This window comes from Botrytis porri (genome assembly GCF_014898465.1).
Source record: "Botrytis porri strain MUCL 3234 chromosome Unknown BPOR_013, whole genome shotgun sequence".
In the NCBI taxonomy this organism is placed as follows: domain Eukaryota; kingdom Fungi; phylum Ascomycota; class Leotiomycetes; order Helotiales; family Sclerotiniaceae; genus Botrytis; species Botrytis porri.
Window position 1 is genome coordinate 1067169 of NW_024066087.1, and position 20711 is coordinate 1087879.

The 20711-nt window shown below is 43.2% G+C and overlaps 9 protein-coding genes across 9 annotated transcripts; 4 read left to right on the top strand and 5 right to left on the bottom strand.

Moving 5' to 3' along the window:
- Positions 1–466: 466 nt before the first annotated feature.
- EAF01_009228 (uncharacterized protein) lies at positions 467–709 on the top strand (the record flags this gene model as incomplete). The annotated part of the gene is made up of 1 exon (XM_038917484.1): positions 467–709. One exon carries the CDS (start codon positions 467–469, stop codon positions 707–709), a length of 243 nt encoding a protein of 80 aa, XP_038767089.1.
- Positions 710–1102: 393 nt separating this feature from the next.
- Positions 1103–1488, bottom strand: EAF01_009229 (uncharacterized protein; the record flags this gene model as incomplete). The annotated part of the gene is made up of 2 exons (XM_038917485.1): positions 1103–1326; positions 1407–1488. 2 exons carry the CDS (start codon positions 1486–1488, stop codon positions 1103–1105), a joined length of 306 nt encoding a protein of 101 aa, XP_038767090.1.
- Positions 1489–1836: 348 nt separating this feature from the next.
- EAF01_009230 (uncharacterized protein) lies at positions 1837–3547 on the bottom strand. The gene is made up of 2 exons (XM_038917486.1): positions 2663–3547; positions 1837–2613 (listed from the first exon to the last, which is right to left on the bottom strand). The coding sequence occupies exons 1-2, from the start codon at positions 3496–3498 to the stop codon at positions 1917–1919; spliced, it is 1533 nt and encodes a 510-aa protein (XP_038767091.1). The 5' UTR covers positions 3499–3547; the 3' UTR covers positions 1837–1916.
- Positions 3548–4320: 773 nt separating this feature from the next.
- Positions 4321–6123, bottom strand: EAF01_009231 (uncharacterized protein; the record flags this gene model as incomplete). Its single annotated transcript, XM_038917487.1, has 4 exons — positions 4321–4383; positions 4437–4592; positions 4650–5282; positions 5803–6123. 4 exons carry the CDS (start codon positions 6121–6123, stop codon positions 4321–4323), a joined length of 1173 nt encoding a protein of 390 aa, XP_038767092.1.
- A 657-nt stretch (positions 6124–6780) lies between these two features.
- EAF01_009232 (uncharacterized protein) lies at positions 6781–7818 on the top strand. Its single transcript, XM_038917488.1, has 2 exons — positions 6781–7063; positions 7146–7818. Exons 1-2 carry the CDS (start codon positions 6953–6955, stop codon positions 7569–7571), a joined length of 537 nt encoding a protein of 178 aa, XP_038767093.1. The 5' UTR covers positions 6781–6952; the 3' UTR covers positions 7572–7818.
- Positions 7819–11064: 3246 nt separating this feature from the next.
- EAF01_009233 (uncharacterized protein) lies at positions 11065–11885 on the bottom strand (the record flags this gene model as incomplete). The annotated part of the gene is made up of 4 exons (XM_038917489.1): positions 11065–11469; positions 11527–11685; positions 11746–11792; positions 11849–11885. The coding sequence occupies 4 exons, from the start codon at positions 11883–11885 to the stop codon at positions 11065–11067; spliced, it is 648 nt and encodes a 215-aa protein (XP_038767094.1).
- A 610-nt stretch (positions 11886–12495) lies between these two features.
- Positions 12496–15405, bottom strand: EAF01_009234 (uncharacterized protein). Its single transcript, XM_038917490.1, has 2 exons — positions 14718–15405; positions 12496–14631 (listed from the first exon to the last, which is right to left on the bottom strand). The coding sequence occupies exons 1-2, from the start codon at positions 15190–15192 to the stop codon at positions 12809–12811; spliced, it is 2298 nt and encodes a 765-aa protein (XP_038767095.1). The 5' UTR covers positions 15193–15405; the 3' UTR covers positions 12496–12808.
- Positions 15406–16660: 1255 nt separating this feature from the next.
- On the top strand, positions 16661–17449 carry EAF01_009235 (uncharacterized protein; the record flags this gene model as incomplete). Its single annotated transcript, XM_038917491.1, has 3 exons — positions 16661–16666; positions 16739–17113; positions 17183–17449. The coding sequence occupies 3 exons, from the start codon at positions 16661–16663 to the stop codon at positions 17447–17449; spliced, it is 648 nt and encodes a 215-aa protein (XP_038767096.1).
- A 1920-nt stretch (positions 17450–19369) lies between these two features.
- On the top strand, positions 19370–19891 carry EAF01_009236 (uncharacterized protein; the record flags this gene model as incomplete). The annotated part of the gene is made up of 3 exons (XM_038917492.1): positions 19370–19403; positions 19456–19486; positions 19582–19891. 3 exons carry the CDS (start codon positions 19370–19372, stop codon positions 19889–19891), a joined length of 375 nt encoding a protein of 124 aa, XP_038767097.1.
- Positions 19892–20711: the final 820 nt, after the last annotated feature.

Consider the following 20711-nt stretch of genomic DNA (forward strand, 5'->3'; position numbering starts at 1 on the left):
TCAAAAACAAACTACGGTACCACGGTAGTGAGAAGACGTAAATCTCAAACATGGCGGGCTTCAATCATACTTTGAGAAGCAGCTTCTATTCGCGTCAGAAAAGCTATTACTACGGTCAGAATTTCATGCTTTCTTATCATATACCTCGACTCAATGAATCATCCCAGAGTTGTTTCCATACTGCCGTATCGCAGTACTTGTATACATTACTGCACAGTACAATTCAGTCAAACAACTACTAGAGCAGTGTTTATGACCATTTGAGATAATTACAAAATGGCACAACTTCCTGTCATCTTCTTTTTCTCCCTTACAACATCACAAAACATCCGCATATCAACTGCACAGCTTCCAAACCCTCACAAAGCGTGTCAATAACTACCATCGAGTATCGAAACACGCACCGCACCGCACTTCATCTACCACTGTCACTATCTCTATCAACGTAAACTCATCAACACACAAAATGAAGTCCCAAGAGGTATCCAACAAAGGCCAGCCTCAATTCCAGCCAGTCAAAGTGGAACAGCCAGAGACAGCCCCCAAAACAAATCCAGCAACCTCCAAGAAAGAACCAGCCAAACCAGATCCAAAAAACCCCACCACTCCCCGCAACGAAAGAGTATCAGAAAAATGTCCTCGCTGCGGAGGCACCGGATTTCTCGGTCAATGTCACTCTTGCAGTCTCGGGACAGGAGTTGGATTTTGATCGATGGGATGGTGGGAGTTAGGAGGAATGTACGGAGTCGGCGAATCTTGTGTAAATCTGCAAGATATCCATACGGAACGGGAACGGGAACGGAAAATGGTTTGAGGTGGTAGGAATATATTGGTTTTATGTATTTTGGACTCCTTGGTTGCTCTTCAACCCGAATACATTGCAAGCGCGCTGCTGGCGTTTCTTATCGTCCATTCGAGGTTTAGACGACTAGGGGAAATTCGTTCGTTAGTTCTGGTGCACAAATAAACAATAAAAAATACACCTGTTTCATCATATAATCATGTCCTCATTGTGATTCCTCGCATATCTCTACATTTACCTTACTCCTCCCCATGTCCACCTCCATCTTTGGTTTCATCTCCGGCTTCATCTTCCTCCTCGCTATCCCCAATCAATCGCTCTCTTCTCCCAATATCCGTCAAACACAGCTCCACTCATCTTCACTTTCTTCTCCTCCATCGCCAACATTCCCATCCCACCAACCAATTTTTCTCCCTCCCTCTTCTCTCTTTCCACCGACTCCAATTTCTGCTTCTTCTTCTTTCTCTTCACTCTCTGATTCCCATTCGTTGCGGCAATTTCTCTTCTTTCTTCTTCACTTGTTTCTGCGGGATAAATTAGCGCTAGCCTCGCAAAAAGAATCAATCGTGAATAGATTCATCCCAAAACGATGGGAAATTATAACTCACAGCGAGATTTTTCTTCTCCCTCTTTGACAGCGGTCGCTTCTCCACAGAAGAGCTTTCGGACTGGGTGGTGGCTTGCATTTTATAGCGAATCGAGTGGCGAGGCAACGAAGGAAAGGAGTACTGTGATTGTTGCTGCTTGAACAATATCTCTCGAGAGGAAAAGGAAAGTTTTGATTACCAAAGGCTGTGGTGGTAGCCTCGTTACTTGAGACGATAATACATAAATAAGATTCACTCAACAGAGTACAGATTCAAAAATGCCTTTCCGTCTTCTCATCTGATTTCGAAGCATGGTAGCCTTAGAAAAGTTTACGCTAACTTATTCTTCGAATGGACTCAACGACTTTGATGAAAGATTTTAAATTATTCTCTCATCGTATGTCGTTTAAATAAAGCCTCAGATCAAAGGTTCAGCTCAAAAACATAATCAATATAAGACTTGTCCTACACGAAACTTTGAAGATTATAATACAATGAGTTATTGAATTACCAGACATCACTTCAGTCTACTCTTTGGACTTTCGTGTTTTACTTGATGTCTGGACTTTTGGTAAAAGGTAATCTCCACCCCAGAACGCCTTGTATACTCCATATAGCCCAGTCAATGGCCAGATACTCCAGAAGATTGCCAGCAGCCACAAGATCCACGATGCCTGCAATTTCTCTCGTTCCGAATCTATATCAACTTTGACTTTATCGTAGATACTAGGAAGGTGTGTGGCATTGTACTTGACACGAAGAGCATCATATTCCTTGCGATCATAAATCTCATCGAATTCCTTCTCAGTATAATAAGCATGAGCATACAGCCACTTCTGACCACCCAATTCTCGAACCTTATGTTCGAATTTGCGGTTCCATGATACGAAATCATCACGATTACTTGGTCCTGGTCCCCAGACCCCAAAGTTGAGCAACATATTAGGAGTAGATGAATTCTCTTTCCTTTCGGCGAGAAGACCACGCGGTGAATCGCTGGATATCCCGCTTTGACGCAGTGGACATAGCCAAATGGGCCACTGGCCGAAATCTTTGTCGAGATATTCGACGAACTCGGCGCTACGTGGATATGGAATTGCTACATCCTGGATTATATACTTTTTTGAAAGCCCGCTTTGATGTAATGCGTGATACATCACTCGCGTATGCATGAAGTAGTCGAGTAGACGACGAGTGATACGGTTGAAAGGAGTAATGAAGTATCTAGCAGAAGTCAGTGTTAGGCGTACCTTAAAATTTGATTTCCCTTTACCTATAGGCATATCTAGCGACCCAAAAACCGCCTCGGTCATATCTAAACAGGTAATCAACAAGAGGTATCATTTCTGTGACTGATCCGGAGCTCTTATCATGCATTTTCTTTGCATGGAGATAAAACCAAGGATCTGAACTTCTCGTGAAACGCTGAACCTGTGTATTGGGGGTAATCTCATCAACCAAGCGTCCGGAACAGATGACACCAGCCTCTTTACTGAACAGAATTCCATCGAGGTAGTCAACATTTGGATCCTTGGAAATTTCCTCGATCCTTTGTATTCCTTGAGCCATACTTCGTATATTTATATATGTCAACTCAACATATGTTTTGGCTTCGATGAGCTGTAGCTCAATCAAAGTGGTAACTCCCAATGTCCCAAAAGACGATGCAGCACCATAGAAAAGGTCCGGATTCACATCTTTGGAAGCCGACACGATCTCGCCGTTTGCAAGAACCATCTCAATCCAATTGACAGTGCGATCAAAGAAACCATACTTGAAAGAGCTACTCTCTCCAGAAGTACCAGCAAAGCCTCCTCCAGTAGTGATACCCGGAAATTCCATAACCACTGGAGGTACCAGGCCATAACGAAGAGTTTCTGCGACGAGGCTATCCATTGGTACATTTGGTTCAACAAGAACCGTTCTTTTCTCGGTATCTACCTTGAGTACCCGATCTAGTTTGCTTGTATCAACCATACGGTCTCTACGACGATTGGAGTCTCGTGTACTGTTGGTTGAACCATGGTATAACCTGAATGCCTCTTTCCGTTTATAAAATTGCTTGACTGACGAGGCAATGATAGAAACTGCTTCCATGTGACGATCCATCTCTTGCTAATGCTGTGAAAAATAAGTTGTGATATCTCACAGGAAGCGATCGAGAGAGGAGTTCTTGATAGGGAGAAGTAAGAACATGCTTTCCGTGGTTACCGACGAACATTGGCCACTAAAAGTGAGCCCCGCCGAGACACACGCTAAATCGAAACATGACATCGCGCCACTGCGCAATGAACTAATGAATTCATTCAAACTGCCAAAATGGCAGTAGATACGCGGGATACGATGCGCGGAAGTGGGGATGTCTAAGTGCGTCGGAATTTTCAGTCGAACTGGCTCATCCGAGCATGGTGAACATTCTAAAAAATAGCCTTTACTTTTTTGATCAATATTAATTGATTGTATCAAAATAAATTGGATTAAGCATGTTCCTCTGTAGAATCTACCTCCTAGTATCGATGGAACTTCAAATCTATAATTTTTGTAGACCCAGTTTTAACATTTACCACAGAAATAATTTTATATCTGGTCGTCACTCCCGGTTTGGCTCGAGGAGGCAATCACCTCTCAAGGGGGGAATACCTGGCGGGATATTTCAAAATAGAAACTCAACATTCATAACAGAAGAGATTATCAGGATTGTCAAGTAATTAAGACCAAAGTATGAGATATATGTGCATCTATCGCCTCATTGCTTCTATCACAAACGGACTCACTAGTGAGCCTATGATTTAGTTTTCCGGAGAGGCTTTGGGAAAATAGTTGTTCATTCAATTACAATTATACACAATCAGATACAAATTTTTGTTTCAAGTCTGTTCTCCTAATCTCTAACCTTCCAGATTATCTCTGATTATCCAATCCCTTGCGAGACTACTTTTCAACAGGCGCAGCTCCACCTGTAGTAGGCAGTCCCATGAAAATCTTGAAGTAATCCTATAATACCGTTAACAAAATCTCCACGGCAGAAGTGAAATGATGAAACTTACATAGATCATCCATTGCAAACCAGTCAGAGTACCAATCATAACAATACGAACAGGAAGACCATTCCAGAGACCACGGAATCCAACATCTCTGTAGATACGTCCAGTAGCAGCACCAAATGCTTCACCAGGAAGTCGGGTTGCGTTTAACTTGGAGACCTAGACGATCGCATATGAGCCAAGAGCTGTGTAGGAATTAAGGGCTAGGAGACTCACCATAACATCAGCAGGATGAGAAACAATTGCACAGAGAATACCAGCCAAGTAACCACCAGTGAACGAAACACCTGTCTGAGCAGCTTTGCCATAGTCTGATTTTCGACCTGGAAGACGATCGTAAATCATTTCTACGATTGTCTCAAAAGATGCGAATTTCATCATAGTATATGGGATTTGTCTTCCCCAGAGAGGATACAAGCCCTTGTACAACCCGGCATAGCCTTCCTTCGCTATGATCTTCGAAAGACCATCTGAAGTACCTTTTGCAAACGGTGGAACGGTGGTTTGCATTCTCACCTTCACGGCCTCGAAAGGACAAAGAGCCACATCCGCAATAAACTCTGCAGATGCGCTGGCGGATAGGTAAAGCCATGTTTTGTACTTGTATGCATTCTCAGGACCGGCGAGGTCGGCGTAGAATTTCTTGAAGTATTCATATCCGCCGTATTTGAAGGCTCCTTGAGCAGAATAACCGAAAAATGTTGGACCCCATCCTGTCATGATGCCACGGAAACCTTCGGCGCGAAAGATTTTACCCCAGGCCTGGAAGTTGCCCGCGTACATCTTGGAATCAACTTGGCGACGACATTTTACTAGATCGAGGGGAGTGACTGTTGTATGGGTGAGACCCTACGGGATGTTAGTTGGGAGTTTGAATGTTTTGGTTACGAGTCCGTTGAGTGATGAATGGAAAGTAAGTTTTGGCAAGGTTTATCTATCGAGCTTTCGATGGGAGAAGACAATTAGGGGTTCGATTACCAGTTCTGTCAGTGCTAAAACTTCCCTTGATTTAGGTGAAGTCTTGATGTGGTGATGAGACAAGTTAAAGATAATCTACTCAATTAAGAGTTTTGATAGATTGGAACGTTTCCGAGTGGTGGTAAAGCAATAAACAAGACGAAGCCTCACTGGTGGATTGATCGCAAGACTCGCAGTTGTCATCCTTGTATTGTAGTAATTGGAATGTTACATCAGGGGAAGTGAAGTAGCTTTAGTTAGGGTAACGGAAGGGGAAACTTTTCCACACGAATTCAGATACTTCGGAATAGGCGTCATGGAGAAAGTTTAAAACTGATAGATAATCTCTTGCAACCAAACTCCCCGAGATCATAAGATAGATTGTACATAGATAACCTTAGAGATAACTCACACAGGCAAGCAATCCACCAAAAGTACACGCCGCATAAAACTTTGGCGAATACAACTCGATTTTGCCAGGTTTAGCTTGAGCAGCCGCACTAGCTTTGTCAAACTCCTTTGTAGCTTCTGCACTCAATGCATTGGCTTTATTTTTCGCATCGTCGACGACCGACCAAGCTGTATAGAGCTCTGAACGAGCTTGAAGTGGGGTGCGACGCTTTGATGCCGCAGTGGTACGTGATTGAATTGATGGTTCGGTTTGGCGACCGTAGGGGTTTGGATAATGAAAAGTACCGTGAAGAGGATTTTGAGAGGGAAAAATTGAAGGCATTGTGAAGAATGAATGAGAGGAGTGATTGCTTAGGAGTGAGGAATGGAAAGAAATGCGATGAGATGCGGTGCTTATTTGTTAAATAAGTCGAGGGAAGTTGGATTGAATGGATAATGCGGGCGGATGAGACAGCTTGACCCGGTTTTGACGCCGAAGCAATAACTTCAGTGACCAATGATATGAGACTGTATACGGTACAAAGTCTAGATGATATCTCATCCCGCGTGCGAGGTTGGCACTGATCAATTCATCGGATGGGAATGGGCAGGATTGTTGCCCGGCTCGATTATGAATGAATGATACAAAACCTTATGTGTGATGATGGATCCTGTCAAACGATTCTCAGGTACAAAGAAGATGGTCGGTGGCAGCTCAATTGCTTTGTACAATGTAGAATGCTATGAGTAACCTCGATCAGTAATAAGTCATCGGTTTCTGATTTGATATCTGAACATTTCTCTGTCTACGAGATGATGAGATAGTAGAGATTCAGTTATTCAGTTAGTGCCTTGTAATACCGGTATGTCCTTCAAAACACGTGACAATGATTAACCTTACACAGGTATAACTCCGGAATTGAAGTTAGTTATTCACAAACGGGGAAAAGCTTCTAGAATGTTTCAATCTGTTCTGAAGACTCAGGTTCAGGCAGGTACAGCCACACGCTGTACCGCTGTACTCCGTAAAGACTTTTATTACTTCCCTAGAGCCTACCACAATTTATAATTTACCCCACCATTTCCTCCCCACCCATAAAATTATTTGTTACTTTGTACTTTGTTGATCTTGAATACCAGTAGTTATACCTCATAAAATAACATCTGCCAAAATGTCTAACATTATACCCAATCAAGCAACGACAACCGCCATCTCAAATCCAGCAGAGATGTCTTCATCGCCCAAACCTGGTCTTTCAAAATTGGCAAATCGTTATAGAGGAGTACGTATATTATAACCTTGCCATCACCAGCTATGACTATGAATGGGCATAAACAAACATGCTAACCAAACCACTCATCTAGGCCACAGTCGAAGATCTCGACCCTCCATCTGCGCTCTCCTGTAACCCTACCGATCCCATCTCATATGCTCTTATGAGCGCCTTCGAACGCGATTACACACACCTCACTGTCGTAACCCCCGACACCCGCGCTCTCCTAGGCTACCTCTCCATCCCTCATCTACGCATCTTGCTCGAGACAGGAAAAGTGCAAGAATCAGATGAGGTAGCCAAAGCCATGGTAAAGTTCAGGAGGAAGGGAAAGGTTTACAGAGTTATTACCATGGATACGCCGTTGGAAGATTTAGAGCTATTTTTCAGTGGGGGAGAGAATGGTGAGGGGGGCAAACAGGAATTTGCCGTTGTGACGGATGAGAGGAGAAGATTTGTGTTGGGAGTTGCGACGAAAACAGATTTGGAGGAGTTTGCGAGGAGGAGACCTGCTTGAGAAAATTATGCATATGATGAGAATGGATTGGGAAAATGGAGTTTGGGATATCAAAGAGTGCGGGTTTAGAATGCATAGCGTGGACCAAAATTTAGGGGTACTATCGAATGCTGCATTTTGCCAATTTTATGTTTATGTTTGACTATTTGCAAAGCACTTTACCTACTCGCCGTTCCTCCTTGGAATCATCGTGATGAGTTCCGAGTGTGGATAGTGTTCACGCAAAGTCATCATGTTCTCTAGAAATGTAAGATACCAATATGGCAAAGTCTGCTACATCATCGTTATTCAAGGTAGACTTACAAACTATAGGTCATTCATCCGCGACTACAGACGATCATGAAAGCTATGCAAAATTATACCAATCAAGGATTTTGTAGAAATTCGCCACATATTGTACTCGAATATCATCCTTGACCCCATAACGTATAAATCTAACAGTCAACAAAGAGCGTACCTCCAAATTTAGTATTAGTACAGCAGAATTGCATCATGCAACATGATAGCACCTCAACTTCCACACATGGATTTTCGGGTTCATGTACTATCATTCTACCACCTTCTCGATTCCTCTAATCTCTATCTCATAACCATCACCACCATCTTATACATGAATCATCGCACACCGAAAAGCTTCACATCAGTGCTGGTTACTTGTTAGTAAAACATTCTTCATTTCCTCTACAAGGGACATCACTTACAAAACCTCCCCATGGATAATAGTATACGCATTTGTCATGCCATGAGACATGGCTATAGAATTCTGCCCCCAATTTTGAGGTTTCACTCGGTTCTTGACGACGATGTAATAAAAACGAGATCGGATTCTAAGGTTACTGTTTTCTGAGAAGTTTATTAGGAATATGGGGAAATCTGCTGTGTATTCTCCAGATTCACAGGATTGTTAAGTTTGAGGAGCTTTTTTTTCTAATGATACAATAATAGGGAAACAAGCATAGAGCTTGGTGTAAAGCCAATTGAGAGGGGGAGTAGATGGGTGCTGGGCTAAATGCATGTATAGGATGGTGGAAGAAGACCGATGCATCGTGGACGTCGATCAAGGAGTAAATTGGGCGTAGGAGTAAATTGGGGGTGGGAGTAAAGAATTTCAAGGCGATGAGATGACAAATTTAAAGAACGGAGCGAGAGAATTTGGAGATGTTGAATAGAATAGAGGGAGAAAGAGATGAGATGTTGGAGACGATGATTTGCACGATATAAATGATAATGAAATAATAACATATTGACTCTCGAGTTAAACCTACATCTAGCTACTTCTCCCATGTGGGCAAGCAAATCGTTCTAGCCAATGTGTTCCTCTAACTTTGGTGTTGAGGTGTCCGCCATTTCATCACCACATTATTTCAAAACACCACTTGAAAGTCGAAGAAGTCGAAGAACCGATATCCTGCTTGAGCTCGACAATTGTGTACCCAATAAACGACATATAATTCCCATTGCTCAACGTGACAAGCCACCTACATATATACATCACACAATCTATCCGTCGATACGACCTCGACCCTACGTATAAACGTAACTGATAGCAAGAAGAGCACAGTCGTCTTCAGTTCGTGGAAGATCAATATCAGCATCACGGGATATATTAGCACAGAGAAGATTGCAAAGAAGCTTTAGCGTTCATCTCGACAACATAGTAAGCGACTTTATGTGGGAAACCGTCAATGGCATTAGAAAACTCATGGAGTTATTCATTTTTACAGCGAGCATTTCATCGGGTACATTCGGTACCAATCGCTGAGGGGACCAATGACAGCACTGGGGTACAACACACGAGACTACAATATAACCATTTCAACCTTATATTTGTGCGCGACATGCACCTCATCAATGATATCCTCTTCGGTTTCTGCAAGTGTCGGCAGGTTCGCAACTGAATGGTCAGTGGGTTGAAATTCTCTTTAAGAACAAGTTGACAGTAAAGCAGCAAGTGAACTCGACATTACGCGCAAGCGATGTCTATTATTTGATTTCATATGCCACGATTACTAACTTATGGGTAATCACTAACTGCTCCTTGACATTGTAGAAAAAGGACAAGTATGCTAGTAACCATCAAATGCTTCCTCCCACATGATATTATACCACGGCACGGCACTAGGACATATACCCCTTCACTGGCCCGCAGGTAGACCTTTCGAGTAACGGTAGACACAAACAGGTTGTAAAGTTGATCTCCTGGGCAATCCGACATGTGAAATCACTGTAAATATGCAAGCTACTCTATTAGAGTGATATCGAAGGCTTGTATTTGCCGGTGGGATGATTGACGTCAACGTTGATGCTATGCTTACTGTTCTACTGCCTAACTTTTCTGGGTCGTGCAGTGAGAGTTCTAAGGCACCATTAGTCAGGAATCTTGGATCATACATTCGTCAAGGAGTAGATTTGCATCGTGAAACTTGAAGGCGAACAATTTGCGCTAGCGGGTGACCCCATGTGCGATTTAACTTGTTCAAAACGTCAGCTTTCATTCAATAACCTCTCTATCTTGGTTATTTATTGAACATGATAGCTTGCCGAGTATCCTACCAAACTAATCGAATTTATTGCAAATCGTATGTCTTCAGAGATTTGGCGTGAAGAAACAAGCTTCAAACGCAAAGTAGTTGTATTTTAGAGTAGAACTCTCTTCATACACTACAGAATTTCAAGGAAAAGCAACTCGGGATTTTATTCCCAATAAAGTTACCATGACAAGCGCAGGATATCGAGATCCACGTGAACATAAAACATGACCGATGATTTTCAAAGTCAAAGTCCCAAGGGGGTTCAAAGGCCCACTTGTTATTACCACCTTCTCGGACGACATCCGTGAGGCGGAAGGTAAGGCGAAGGGGATGATAGAGTGGGCTAGAGGCGAGACAAGTCAGTGAAATGAGCAAGCTTATCGCGAGACCGCAGAGTGAAGCGTTCAATCTTCCCATCAAGCACAAAGAGTGTGGACAGAGAGATGGGTTGCTAGAATTCCCAGTCGATAGCGTCCATACAAATGGACCGCTCTTCAGCATGTGAAAACAAAAAAGGCCAGAGGAAATGATGAATTCAAGACTGTCCAACTGCTTTAAAAATCCGAGTAGGAATTACACGTTCTCAACCCTTGTTTTTGGTCTCTTGTAAACTTGCATCTTGTATCCAATTCCTGATGAGCGATGAACGGCCGCGGTGAGGTTTGGAAATCGCTAGTCTAATATCAGAATCAGTAGAACAGCATTCAAAAGTGCTATTGAAACATGCTTTGGCTTGCAGAAAAGATGGTTCACTCGAACATCCAAATAAGACATAATTTCACGACCAAAAGCACCACCTTCACATGCAAAACATTTTATTGAAAAATTCATTAGTTTTGTGCAATAGCCGTTGAATTCATGAGAGTACACCTATGCAGTTTTTTTGAACCGCTCTTGTAGCCCACATCCATCCATCGCACCCCGCAAGAATATAAAACAGACCCATGAACCATTCATGCCATTTATTTCTTGGCAGCAGCGGCCTCATCAGCAGCGTCCTTTGCTCTCTTCTCACGCTTTCCGGCCAATCTAGCATCACTTCTTGCGTCGCGCAACTTTCTGTATGCACCTCCCTCAATTGGTTTTGGCATATCGCTCTTGCTGATCTCTGAGAATCCACCCTCAACAGTGGAGATTGGGAGAGCGTTCTTGACACGGCTGCTGGTCTCCTTGAGAGCAGCGACTTCCTCCTTGGTGGAGTCACCCTTCTTGGGTTTACCAAGTTTGCGTGGGAAGAGGATAAGGCGGGCACGGAAGGACTTGAGACGGTCGACGTTGGCCTTGAGGGATTCGACGGAGAGGTTTTGACGGCGGGCATCAACGGAGATACCGATGGTTGGGGCGAGCTTGCGAGGGATTTGTGCCTCCTATACTAACATCAGAAAACTATTCCCACGGAACTGAAAATTCCCAATCTAGCTCACCTTCAACTCGGCGAGGGTGAAACCACGGCCAGCTCGTACACGTCTGTTGTACTTGATGGTTGGGCATCTGACAACAGGTCTCAGCAAGTCGATTGGGCGTGGGGCGACAGCTGCAGTCTTTGCGAGACGAGCATTGCGGCGTCTGAGTTTTCGGCCAGGCTATTTATATTGTTAGATTCGATTCCAGAGATTTTTGCAGTCCGTTTGCGCGTTGTTTACCTGGTCGAAGTGAACTCTAACTCGTCTTTGCCAATCCTTTCGGAAATCTATCCATAATCAGCATCTTTGTAATTGTCCTAATTAATCTGCAACGAGGACATACGGTTGTGGGCAATTTGCTGGTTGTGCTTGATCGCCATTTTGTCGGATTGCAATCAAGTTGTCGTTGGTCGTCGTCTTCAAAAATTCGAGATGTCGGAATCGCAGTATTGGACTTGCTGGGTTCGAAAAATTTAGGGCAAACAATCCCACAACCGAATTTTCCAAAATTAGTGTAACACGTGATGCAAACTTTTTCTCATCAATCCTTGTTCGGCCCTCTTTTGTTCATCATCGCTCTTCACACCCTCAATCCTCTCAAACAATAATACAGTACAATGAAATAAGTCCCTCCGTCAAACTATATCATGAGAGAGAAACTTCATTATCATTACTATTGGACATTCCTCGATGTTGGATGAGGTACTTATTATCATGGCGATGGTAAATATCAGTCCGTTTTGTTATACGGTTTACAGAGTTTATAATTTTAGTCATATCTACTCAATATTTTCATCAGTTTAACAATGCGCGTCATACTGGTGTACTCCTGAAAGGGTCGTCAAACATGGTGGTTGATATATCATGAACAGGCGTTATGTTATGCATTCGCATACATGACAATTTGCTTTCCTAAATGGCTCTCAATCGTGGTAGTTGATATCATGATAGCGTCCACACACTCCCAGAATGGCAGCATATCCAAAGAGTGTAAAGTTATAAAGTTCTTTTTTATTCATCAACTATTTTGTAGTATGATAATTCGTGCCATACATATCTCATTACTACCGTAAAACGTTTCCGTAAAATTGCACCTAGCAACCGAAAGCAAGACAAGCAAGTGTCTCAAGTCTCAAGAAAAAAGGTAGGCCAGAAGAAATGACCACGAGTCCCGTCCGCCCATTTTTTATGCAAAGGCATATCTCATTTGCCCTCGAAACCGCTGAACCAATCCAACGCCAAAGCACCTTTTTAATGATCAAATACAAAAAGCCCATTTTGGAAGTTCTTCAGTGAACCAAGGCTACTTGCTTTCAGTATTTGTGAAACCGACCCAAGTCCTTCTCAAACATGGAACTTCTTCGTTGCGATAGTCATCAAACGGAAGGACCGCCTCTTTCCAGCCAACGGCATTCCATTGACGTCCTTTCTTGATTCGCTCCTCATCAGGTATTTTACTAGCGAGAGCTTTCTTTCTTCTCTTCTCACGCTCCTCGATGACGGGATACATGATCTTTCGTCGAAGTAAATGGGTTGCATGGCCGTGAATAACACCGATATTTCCAGTTTCTAATACATGCTTCAAGAGACCGAAAGGCAAGTTGAGTAATAACCTTGACAGCGTAAGAGTAATAGAATCCGAGGAAGGGGAGCGAAGGCTCTCTTCTGTAGGGTGGTCGCCGAACTTAATAGAGCTCAATCGTGAGTTTGTGGGTAGGTGATCAGGTACATGTGGGATTCTAGAGTTAAAATGAATCTCCGAGACTGTCGTATCCAATTCGAAGTTAGGAGGGAAGGACAGAATGATGAAGTTGATTATATTGGAAATGATGACGTTGGCGCATGGAGTATAAGTACTTCTGCCGACTATATCATTGGCATCTGAATTTCCTGAGTTCCACGATCCGTCAATACCTCCTTCAAGAGCAAATTCAAGAGCCTTTTCGGCTGTGTCCCAGGTAATGAGTTGGCTAGCAATGGTGCAACCAGTCTTCCAAATTTGAGGAATTTGAAGAACAACCCCTGATGCTATATAGCCAAGCGTGAAGTCGAAACGTTCAACTGGGGTTAATGGCATGGGAGCTGATCCAATGTACGGGGTCGGATAGCGGGCCATTGCATCTAAGTCCAAGATAGGTCCACCATATAGATATCGAATCGCCAATGAAAATGCATCAGATCGCAAGTAACAATCATCTGACTCAATCAAAATGTTCTGGATAGGTAGAGGTGAATCACAATTTGCGCTAGCTCTAGATGTAATGAGACCTTTCAAAACGAAACTGCGAGCTAGGATCAGTCTGTGGCCACTGATTCGAAGAGGAGCTGCTCGGTCATCAGAGTAGCGTAGCTCAAGAACGCAATCAGAAAATTCTGGTTGTGCGAATTGCTCACGGAGGTGGAACCAAAGATCTCGGCGGTTGCCGCCTGCCCACGGAATTTCTTCTTTGCGCGGATAGCCGACGACGCCACGATAGGGTGGTGGCCCCATTGGTGGAAGTGGAGATGGATGATGTCCATAATGAGGGCCCAACCCGTTCTCCTGGTCCTGTATCGATGTTCGAAATCCATGGATGTTGTGCTTAGCGGCTGGATCAAAGCCGTTGAACCGAGGACTCTCAACAATCTGGGGAGCACCAGTTAGGGAGTAACCTTCTTGTGGGACAAATGGTTGCATTTGTTTACGAAGGAAGTCATCAGGTGGAGGGACCTGGAAGCCGTCTTGGGGGTGGTAGTATCCTGGAGGGAATGCTGGAGTCATCGGTGAAAACCCATTCGACATGTGGTGTTGATGGCCACCGTTTGAGAGATGAGGACCATGTCGCGCACCACCTTGCTGTGCGTAAGCATAAGGTGGAATATTGCCAGCGCTCGAGGGGGGAGCTGGTGACGAATTATTGGAATCAGGATATCCGCTAAAGATTGGGTTTGAAACGCTGGGATGAGCGTGGTGCATTGGATGTTGACCATTGAACGCAACCTGCTGCGGGAACTGTGCAGATTCGGAGGACATTGTGGATTGATTGCTGGCTGGCACAAAGGGTGGAGGCAATTGATATGTTGATCTCGATGTGGTAGATTGGGTTTCGGATGGAGTAGAGTGCTTTTCCTCTTGAGAATTGTCTGCTGCAGAAAAGAAAAGATTTAGCGACAAGGACAATATTTTGGATTGGCAGAAATGGCGAGGCTGAATGTGAATTCTCAAATCTCACCTTTTGCTTCATTCACTTTGACCAAATTTTCCTCGCCCTCTCGTTCAGTACAACTTCGCTCAGTAGAACCACGACCAGTAGAACCAGAACCAATCGTAACACCGCACTCAGTAGAGCTAAATCCATCCAGCGATTCAGAGGTGGACGGTGTATCGGCCACTGCTGCGGGAGCAGGCTTGGGAGATTCGTTTATCGCCTCCAAAGCTTTGTCTTTTGGAAGAGGCTCATCGATATGCGCGGAAGGTGTGTCAATAGTTGAAGTCGATGTAACGGGTACTTGGACTGCTGGGGCCGTCGAGAATGGGGTTCGGACTTCCTTCGCCTTTTCTCGAGTAGGTAGTTTCTTTTGCTGTGGCTTACCATAGGAAAGAGGCAGAGCAGGAACAATGCCTCTCGGAACCGCAGCTGCAGGCCTTGGACGATTCTGCATGACTTTTGACGCGCCGTTTGCTGGTGCCATGTTCGTAATATTCATTCAGTCGCAACAAGCTTTTCTACTTGGGCTTGAATTCACGACTGACGTCCCCAAGATTCAACAATGACCTCAAGCTGGTCATGTAGCATCTGGGGAGTCTTTCGTTGCTTGATGAAGCTTTTAAAGTGAGCGCAAGTGAAAGGACTTGCAGTTTGAAAAGAAGCTCAAGACACTGATTAAAGGTAACCAATTCTGCGGGGTGCGAAATAAATTTGTTTAAGCCTGGGAGCCTGATCTAGAATGGGCTCTAACGTCTTTGAAAATAGTGTGGGTGTGAAAGGAGCTTGTACCTGTTTTCTCCGACGGACTTAAGAGGAAGCTACGAGTGGAACAAACTCTAGAGATTGGTATGCTATCAAAATTGGACTTTAATCACAAACACAAACCATCAGTGAAAGGTCTTTGATTTGATATACCTCACATTATACAATGAAATAATGCTGGCCTAGTTATACCCACACTTTCTTACTCATATATACAATACTATTCAGGAGCAAATATGGTATACTATAGTAGACTCTACCTACCTACCTACATACAGACATTTCTCACATATTCCTTCTTCAGCAAAGAAGGTACTGTTTTGCTATTCGAATCCAAGATATTCACCGAAAAAGTTCTCTCACACACAATAACGCATCATGATATAAGATATGGAATGTTTTGAGATAGTTCTCCCCGACATACTGCAGGAGTCTTCTTCAGTATGATATGGAATTCACGACGCCCTCCATGAATGTTGAAATGTTGGTGTAGCATCACTGTTGTACTGGCAAGCAATTTCAACTCTAGCTCACTCTGTGGGAAGTGATCTATTGAACAGGACAACATGTCAGACGGAATCTCCCGCTATCAGCTGAAGATTGAGAAACTACTTGGCGCAAATCGGGGGCATCTTCTCTGAAATATATTCACTATTTTGGCACATCCCAGGTATTAATGAGAAGAGAGATTGGGATTGCTAGCTACAATACCCAACATCACCATTGTTACGAATTGTATTTCTTTGGAAATGCAAACGACTACCTACGATTCGAAAATGTCGATCTCGTTTTTTTAGATTCAGACTTGGACTAATGTCCGATGAGACTTATATTCGCTCAGTGTTGGTCACAGCAGTGAGGTTGGTAGCCTATTGAATATTGCGCAATATCTACCTTGCTGGACAGATAATTAGTGAATTTGGACAAGTTTCACACCTATATAGTTGACTTTTCGCGCCAGATAATTCCTCTCCTCTTTCCGACAACAAAACAGTTTCCCCTCACCAACCCCAATCTCAACTCCATCACAGCATCACCGTGCTTCCCATACCACAATTGCAGTCACTATGACGATGGAAGTCAAAGAAGAAAACTCCATCATGTTAAGAGCTGAAGAAGGAAACTAAGCCGCGGCGGGAGTTCGAGCAGAAGATGGTGAAAATATCTAGGAAGCTAGGTACTCGAACGCGCGGTTCAGCAAAAACATGACCGTAAGTGCTATCTTCTAATTCATTATAGCTCATAACAATACGATCAAAACTCCATACTAACACCACACACAGCGCGACGAGCTGTTGGAGAGTTTGAAGCAGTTAACTGGGCCAGGAGCAGAGGATGAGAAAAAGCGAAGAGTAATTAAGTGGACCCAGACCGAGAAGGGTAGGAGACAAGCTGCCGAAGCCCAAGCTCGTAATAGGGAGAAAAGGGAGAAGAAGATTGAGAAAATTAAAGAGATCCAGATGCAGAGGGAAATTAAGATAGCAAGAGATGCACAGAGGGCGGGACGTAGGGGAATAGCCGAGGCAAAACTTAGTTGGGACGCAGAACATCCGGAAGAGGTAGCAAAGAGGCGAGAGGATAATAAAGGAGCGAGGAAGCGAGCAGCCAAGAAAGCAAAGAAGAGACTCATGGCAGAGTCCCAAATTGCTAGGGAGCTGGTAAGTTTAATCTATGACATTCCTCATTGATGCCTGTGAGATGGATGTGCTGATTACATACATGTATAGGGGTTGCTGACTACAGCAGACAGAAACATTGCGGAGTCGGGAGCTACTCGTAGTGTGGGGGAGGGAGTTGTCGAGACTGACGCTATGAACGATGCAGAAGAGATGGCTGATGACGATGCTGATGTCAACACGATGAAGGGTTTGAGGTATTCTGAGAGCTCGACATTCAGTCTGCCTATCAGGGGAAGACAGGCTACTTGTATTTCCAATGAAGAGGTAGAGCAATTCTTTTTGCATAAACATTCGAGACCGAATTTGAAGAAATGATGAGATTTTACTATATAATATCTCTGTGACACTAAAGCTGCGTATATGTTTATAATTTCTCTGTCTTGTATTCGTTTCTAGGCCTTGAAATTTCCAAGAGTATGTAAAATTCTATCATTGAAGAAGCTTTTGTTGCGAATCCGGTAAATAATACGATCTCGTTCACACAAGATCACGTAACACTGGGACATTTTATACAAAATGGCATGCAAATCCACACTTTTGTTGCATATCCCATTATCCTACATGCTATCGATAGTAAAATTTTACAAGAGCATGTCAAATCATGAAATAGCGTCCTGGAATACGATGCACAAATGAATGGTATCATCCCATTGTTTCGAGAAATCATTAAGAATCTTTCACTATATTCTTGTGTACATTGGTCGATTAGTCAATAGAGTACTTATTCGTACCCGCCATTGTCAAGTTTTGTACGGCTTGGATTATCTACTTAATTGAGGTACAAGCTGAAATAATCGAACAGTGATTGGTATATAACTATTAAACTTCGACTCAGATTGACCATGGAGAGAAATCTCCAGGTTTTCCCCATATGCTCCAGATATCCTCTACTATTTGTAAAAATGAGATACCTATCATTACATACAAAACACCTAATCACCCGAATCAAGACACCTACCTACCCTCTTACATTTCACCTACATAAGTTATATACATATATACATACATACATATATACATATATACATACATACATACATACATACATACATACATACATACATACATACATACATACATACACCAATAATAAATCTCAAGCACCAGCTCTCTCATGCATACAGTCGAGGCAGTCTAGAGATAAGCCCTCCGCCTCTCCAAAACAATGAAATACAATAACATAACACCTCACACACCGACATGCAACAAAACAGTCCCTCGCATCTTTGTTCACTTATTTCTCTATCTCATTGGCCCATTGCACATGCAATCGACTGTTGCTCTTCTGAATGAGGGATGGACGACTCCTGAATAGGCGAGTCCGTAGTGGGATTGTGCTTATCTTTGATATTACATAGCACATCATGGTGCGAGATAAGGATCGGGGAAGAGTGGAGCTATGGTTGATGACTAGGTAGTAAGCTCGAATACAAGTACTTCGTTAAGTACATGACTACGAGTACATGACTAATAACTGTTGGATACTCGAGCACCTAGGCATGTGTTCATACATTTGAGCTGGTACTCCGTGCTAGAGGATACTTAGGTAGTACTCCGTCAACGCGGGTAAGGGTAGGTATTGGATATGTGAAGGTAGAAAGACAATGGTTCCTGCACTTTGGTAGGTAGGTACTAGGTAGGCACTTAACTCGATCTTGTCGATGCTGCAGGAGAGAAATCAAGAAATAGATTACATCATAGGGTTTTAGGTTTAGATACTCCGTTCATACATTTGTTATCCATGTTTGGTTGATGAAAGGACAGAAAGCTAATCAAGGAGCGGAAACGGGGAAGACCTAAATAGGAGCTTAATTAAAGCACGTGTAGCAAGCCGTGAGGATTTGCAGTTTATTGAATGAAGATTGAATGAAGTTTCGTTTTTCACTCGACTTGTTTTTGTTCACATCTTCAAAATTTCTGGCGCAAATATTACTGCAGTTATTTATGGTAGTTTCAAAGTAAGTGATGTTAATCTTAACCTCATGTCAAATCTCTCCTCAAACCGTGAAAGAGAACGAAGGAACTTTCATTGATGGCGGGGTGAGGTTTGTGATATGACCGATTGCGGGGTGTGAAGTGGGCTGAGACGAGACCAAGGATCCCTTTGCGCAATATTTATATAGCTCGGGATTCCCATTTCTTTGATCGCATAGGACAATACTTACTTATTTCTTGAGCGCAGACTCTCATATTCAAAGGAACATAATCGCAAGAATAAATTAAAACTTCATTACAATGGCCGAGCCTGAAGTTAGTCACGGTCGCGGAGGTATGTATTGCTTGAATGACTTCATAAAAGGGAAATTCTAACGTCATAGCAGGTGCTGGAAATATTGGAGCCGATTCCACTCAGTATGCCACTCCATTCTCCTATCACGAATATTTGAGCATTCGCAATCCAATATAAGGCGGAAATTTTTCGACAAATAAACTAATGGGCGCAATAGATATGTTGATGGCGAAATCGTCCGTCAAGGACCAGCAGGAGATCACGGCGATGGAGCATTCAGCGTCGGTCGCGGTGGAGCTGCAAACATCGGTTCGCCTGGTCTCCCAGCTACCAAACGGAGCGACGTGGATAGTATCCCAGATGCTGCATTGCGGCCTAGCACCGATGGCGAGGTTGTGCATTTTGGACGAGGTGGAGAGGGCAATGTGGTTAACACGACCAAGCCGGGCTTACAACATCCGGTTGGATTGGCGGACAAGTTGAAGAATAAGTTGTTCAAGAAGAAGGCGCATACGACTGAGAAATGAGTGGTTGAAGAAGAGGATGTTCTCTGAGATGGGCAGAATGGGTCTTGGCCCATCTTGACCTGGGATTTTCAAGATTCTTCGCCGGTTAGATTTGAGGGGACTTCACTAATAATTTTCGAAGTTGGGGAGAGGAGTTTTGATATTCTTCTGGGAGGATAAAATGATACCCGAGTAATGATTGACTTGTGGGATTAGATTGAGTATTTTGATTTGTTTGTCTTTTGACATTCGTTGTTTGTTTAAGAAAGAAAGTATTCCAATGATATATTTTGGCTTTCACTACCTACCGCGGGACTATGAAGCAAACTGCTCTTGATCACTCGCACCGTCAGTTTGTGACTCAACCAAGTAAGCTTCTGATATTGGCAATATCATACATGGTATATATATATACTAGGTAGTTGAGCGATAGGAGAGAAGTTTCCATGATTCATGAATATGGATTTGATAGCTCTGGTACGATATACGTAGACACAGCAGGGACCTCGAGGCACATATAGGTAATGTTGTAAAAGCTACGAGTATCATTGCTCTATTTACATTGATTCCGCTGTGAATTGTTGATCGACCAATTGAAAAAGCAAATCTAGCAAAAATCAGCCAATGAAATCTATGAGATCTAATGTAAATTTTGACTGGCCAATGAAATGTGCTGATCAGAGCTTTTTTAATTTTTGTGCGACGGCTTTATTTACACTTTGCACTTTGATACTATAAACACTAGAGAATTTATCAATTTGTTTTGCTTGAAACTTTGAACCAAATACTGCGTGGTGTATCTTTTACCTTGACTACAGTTTACCATAGGGGGAGCAAGATC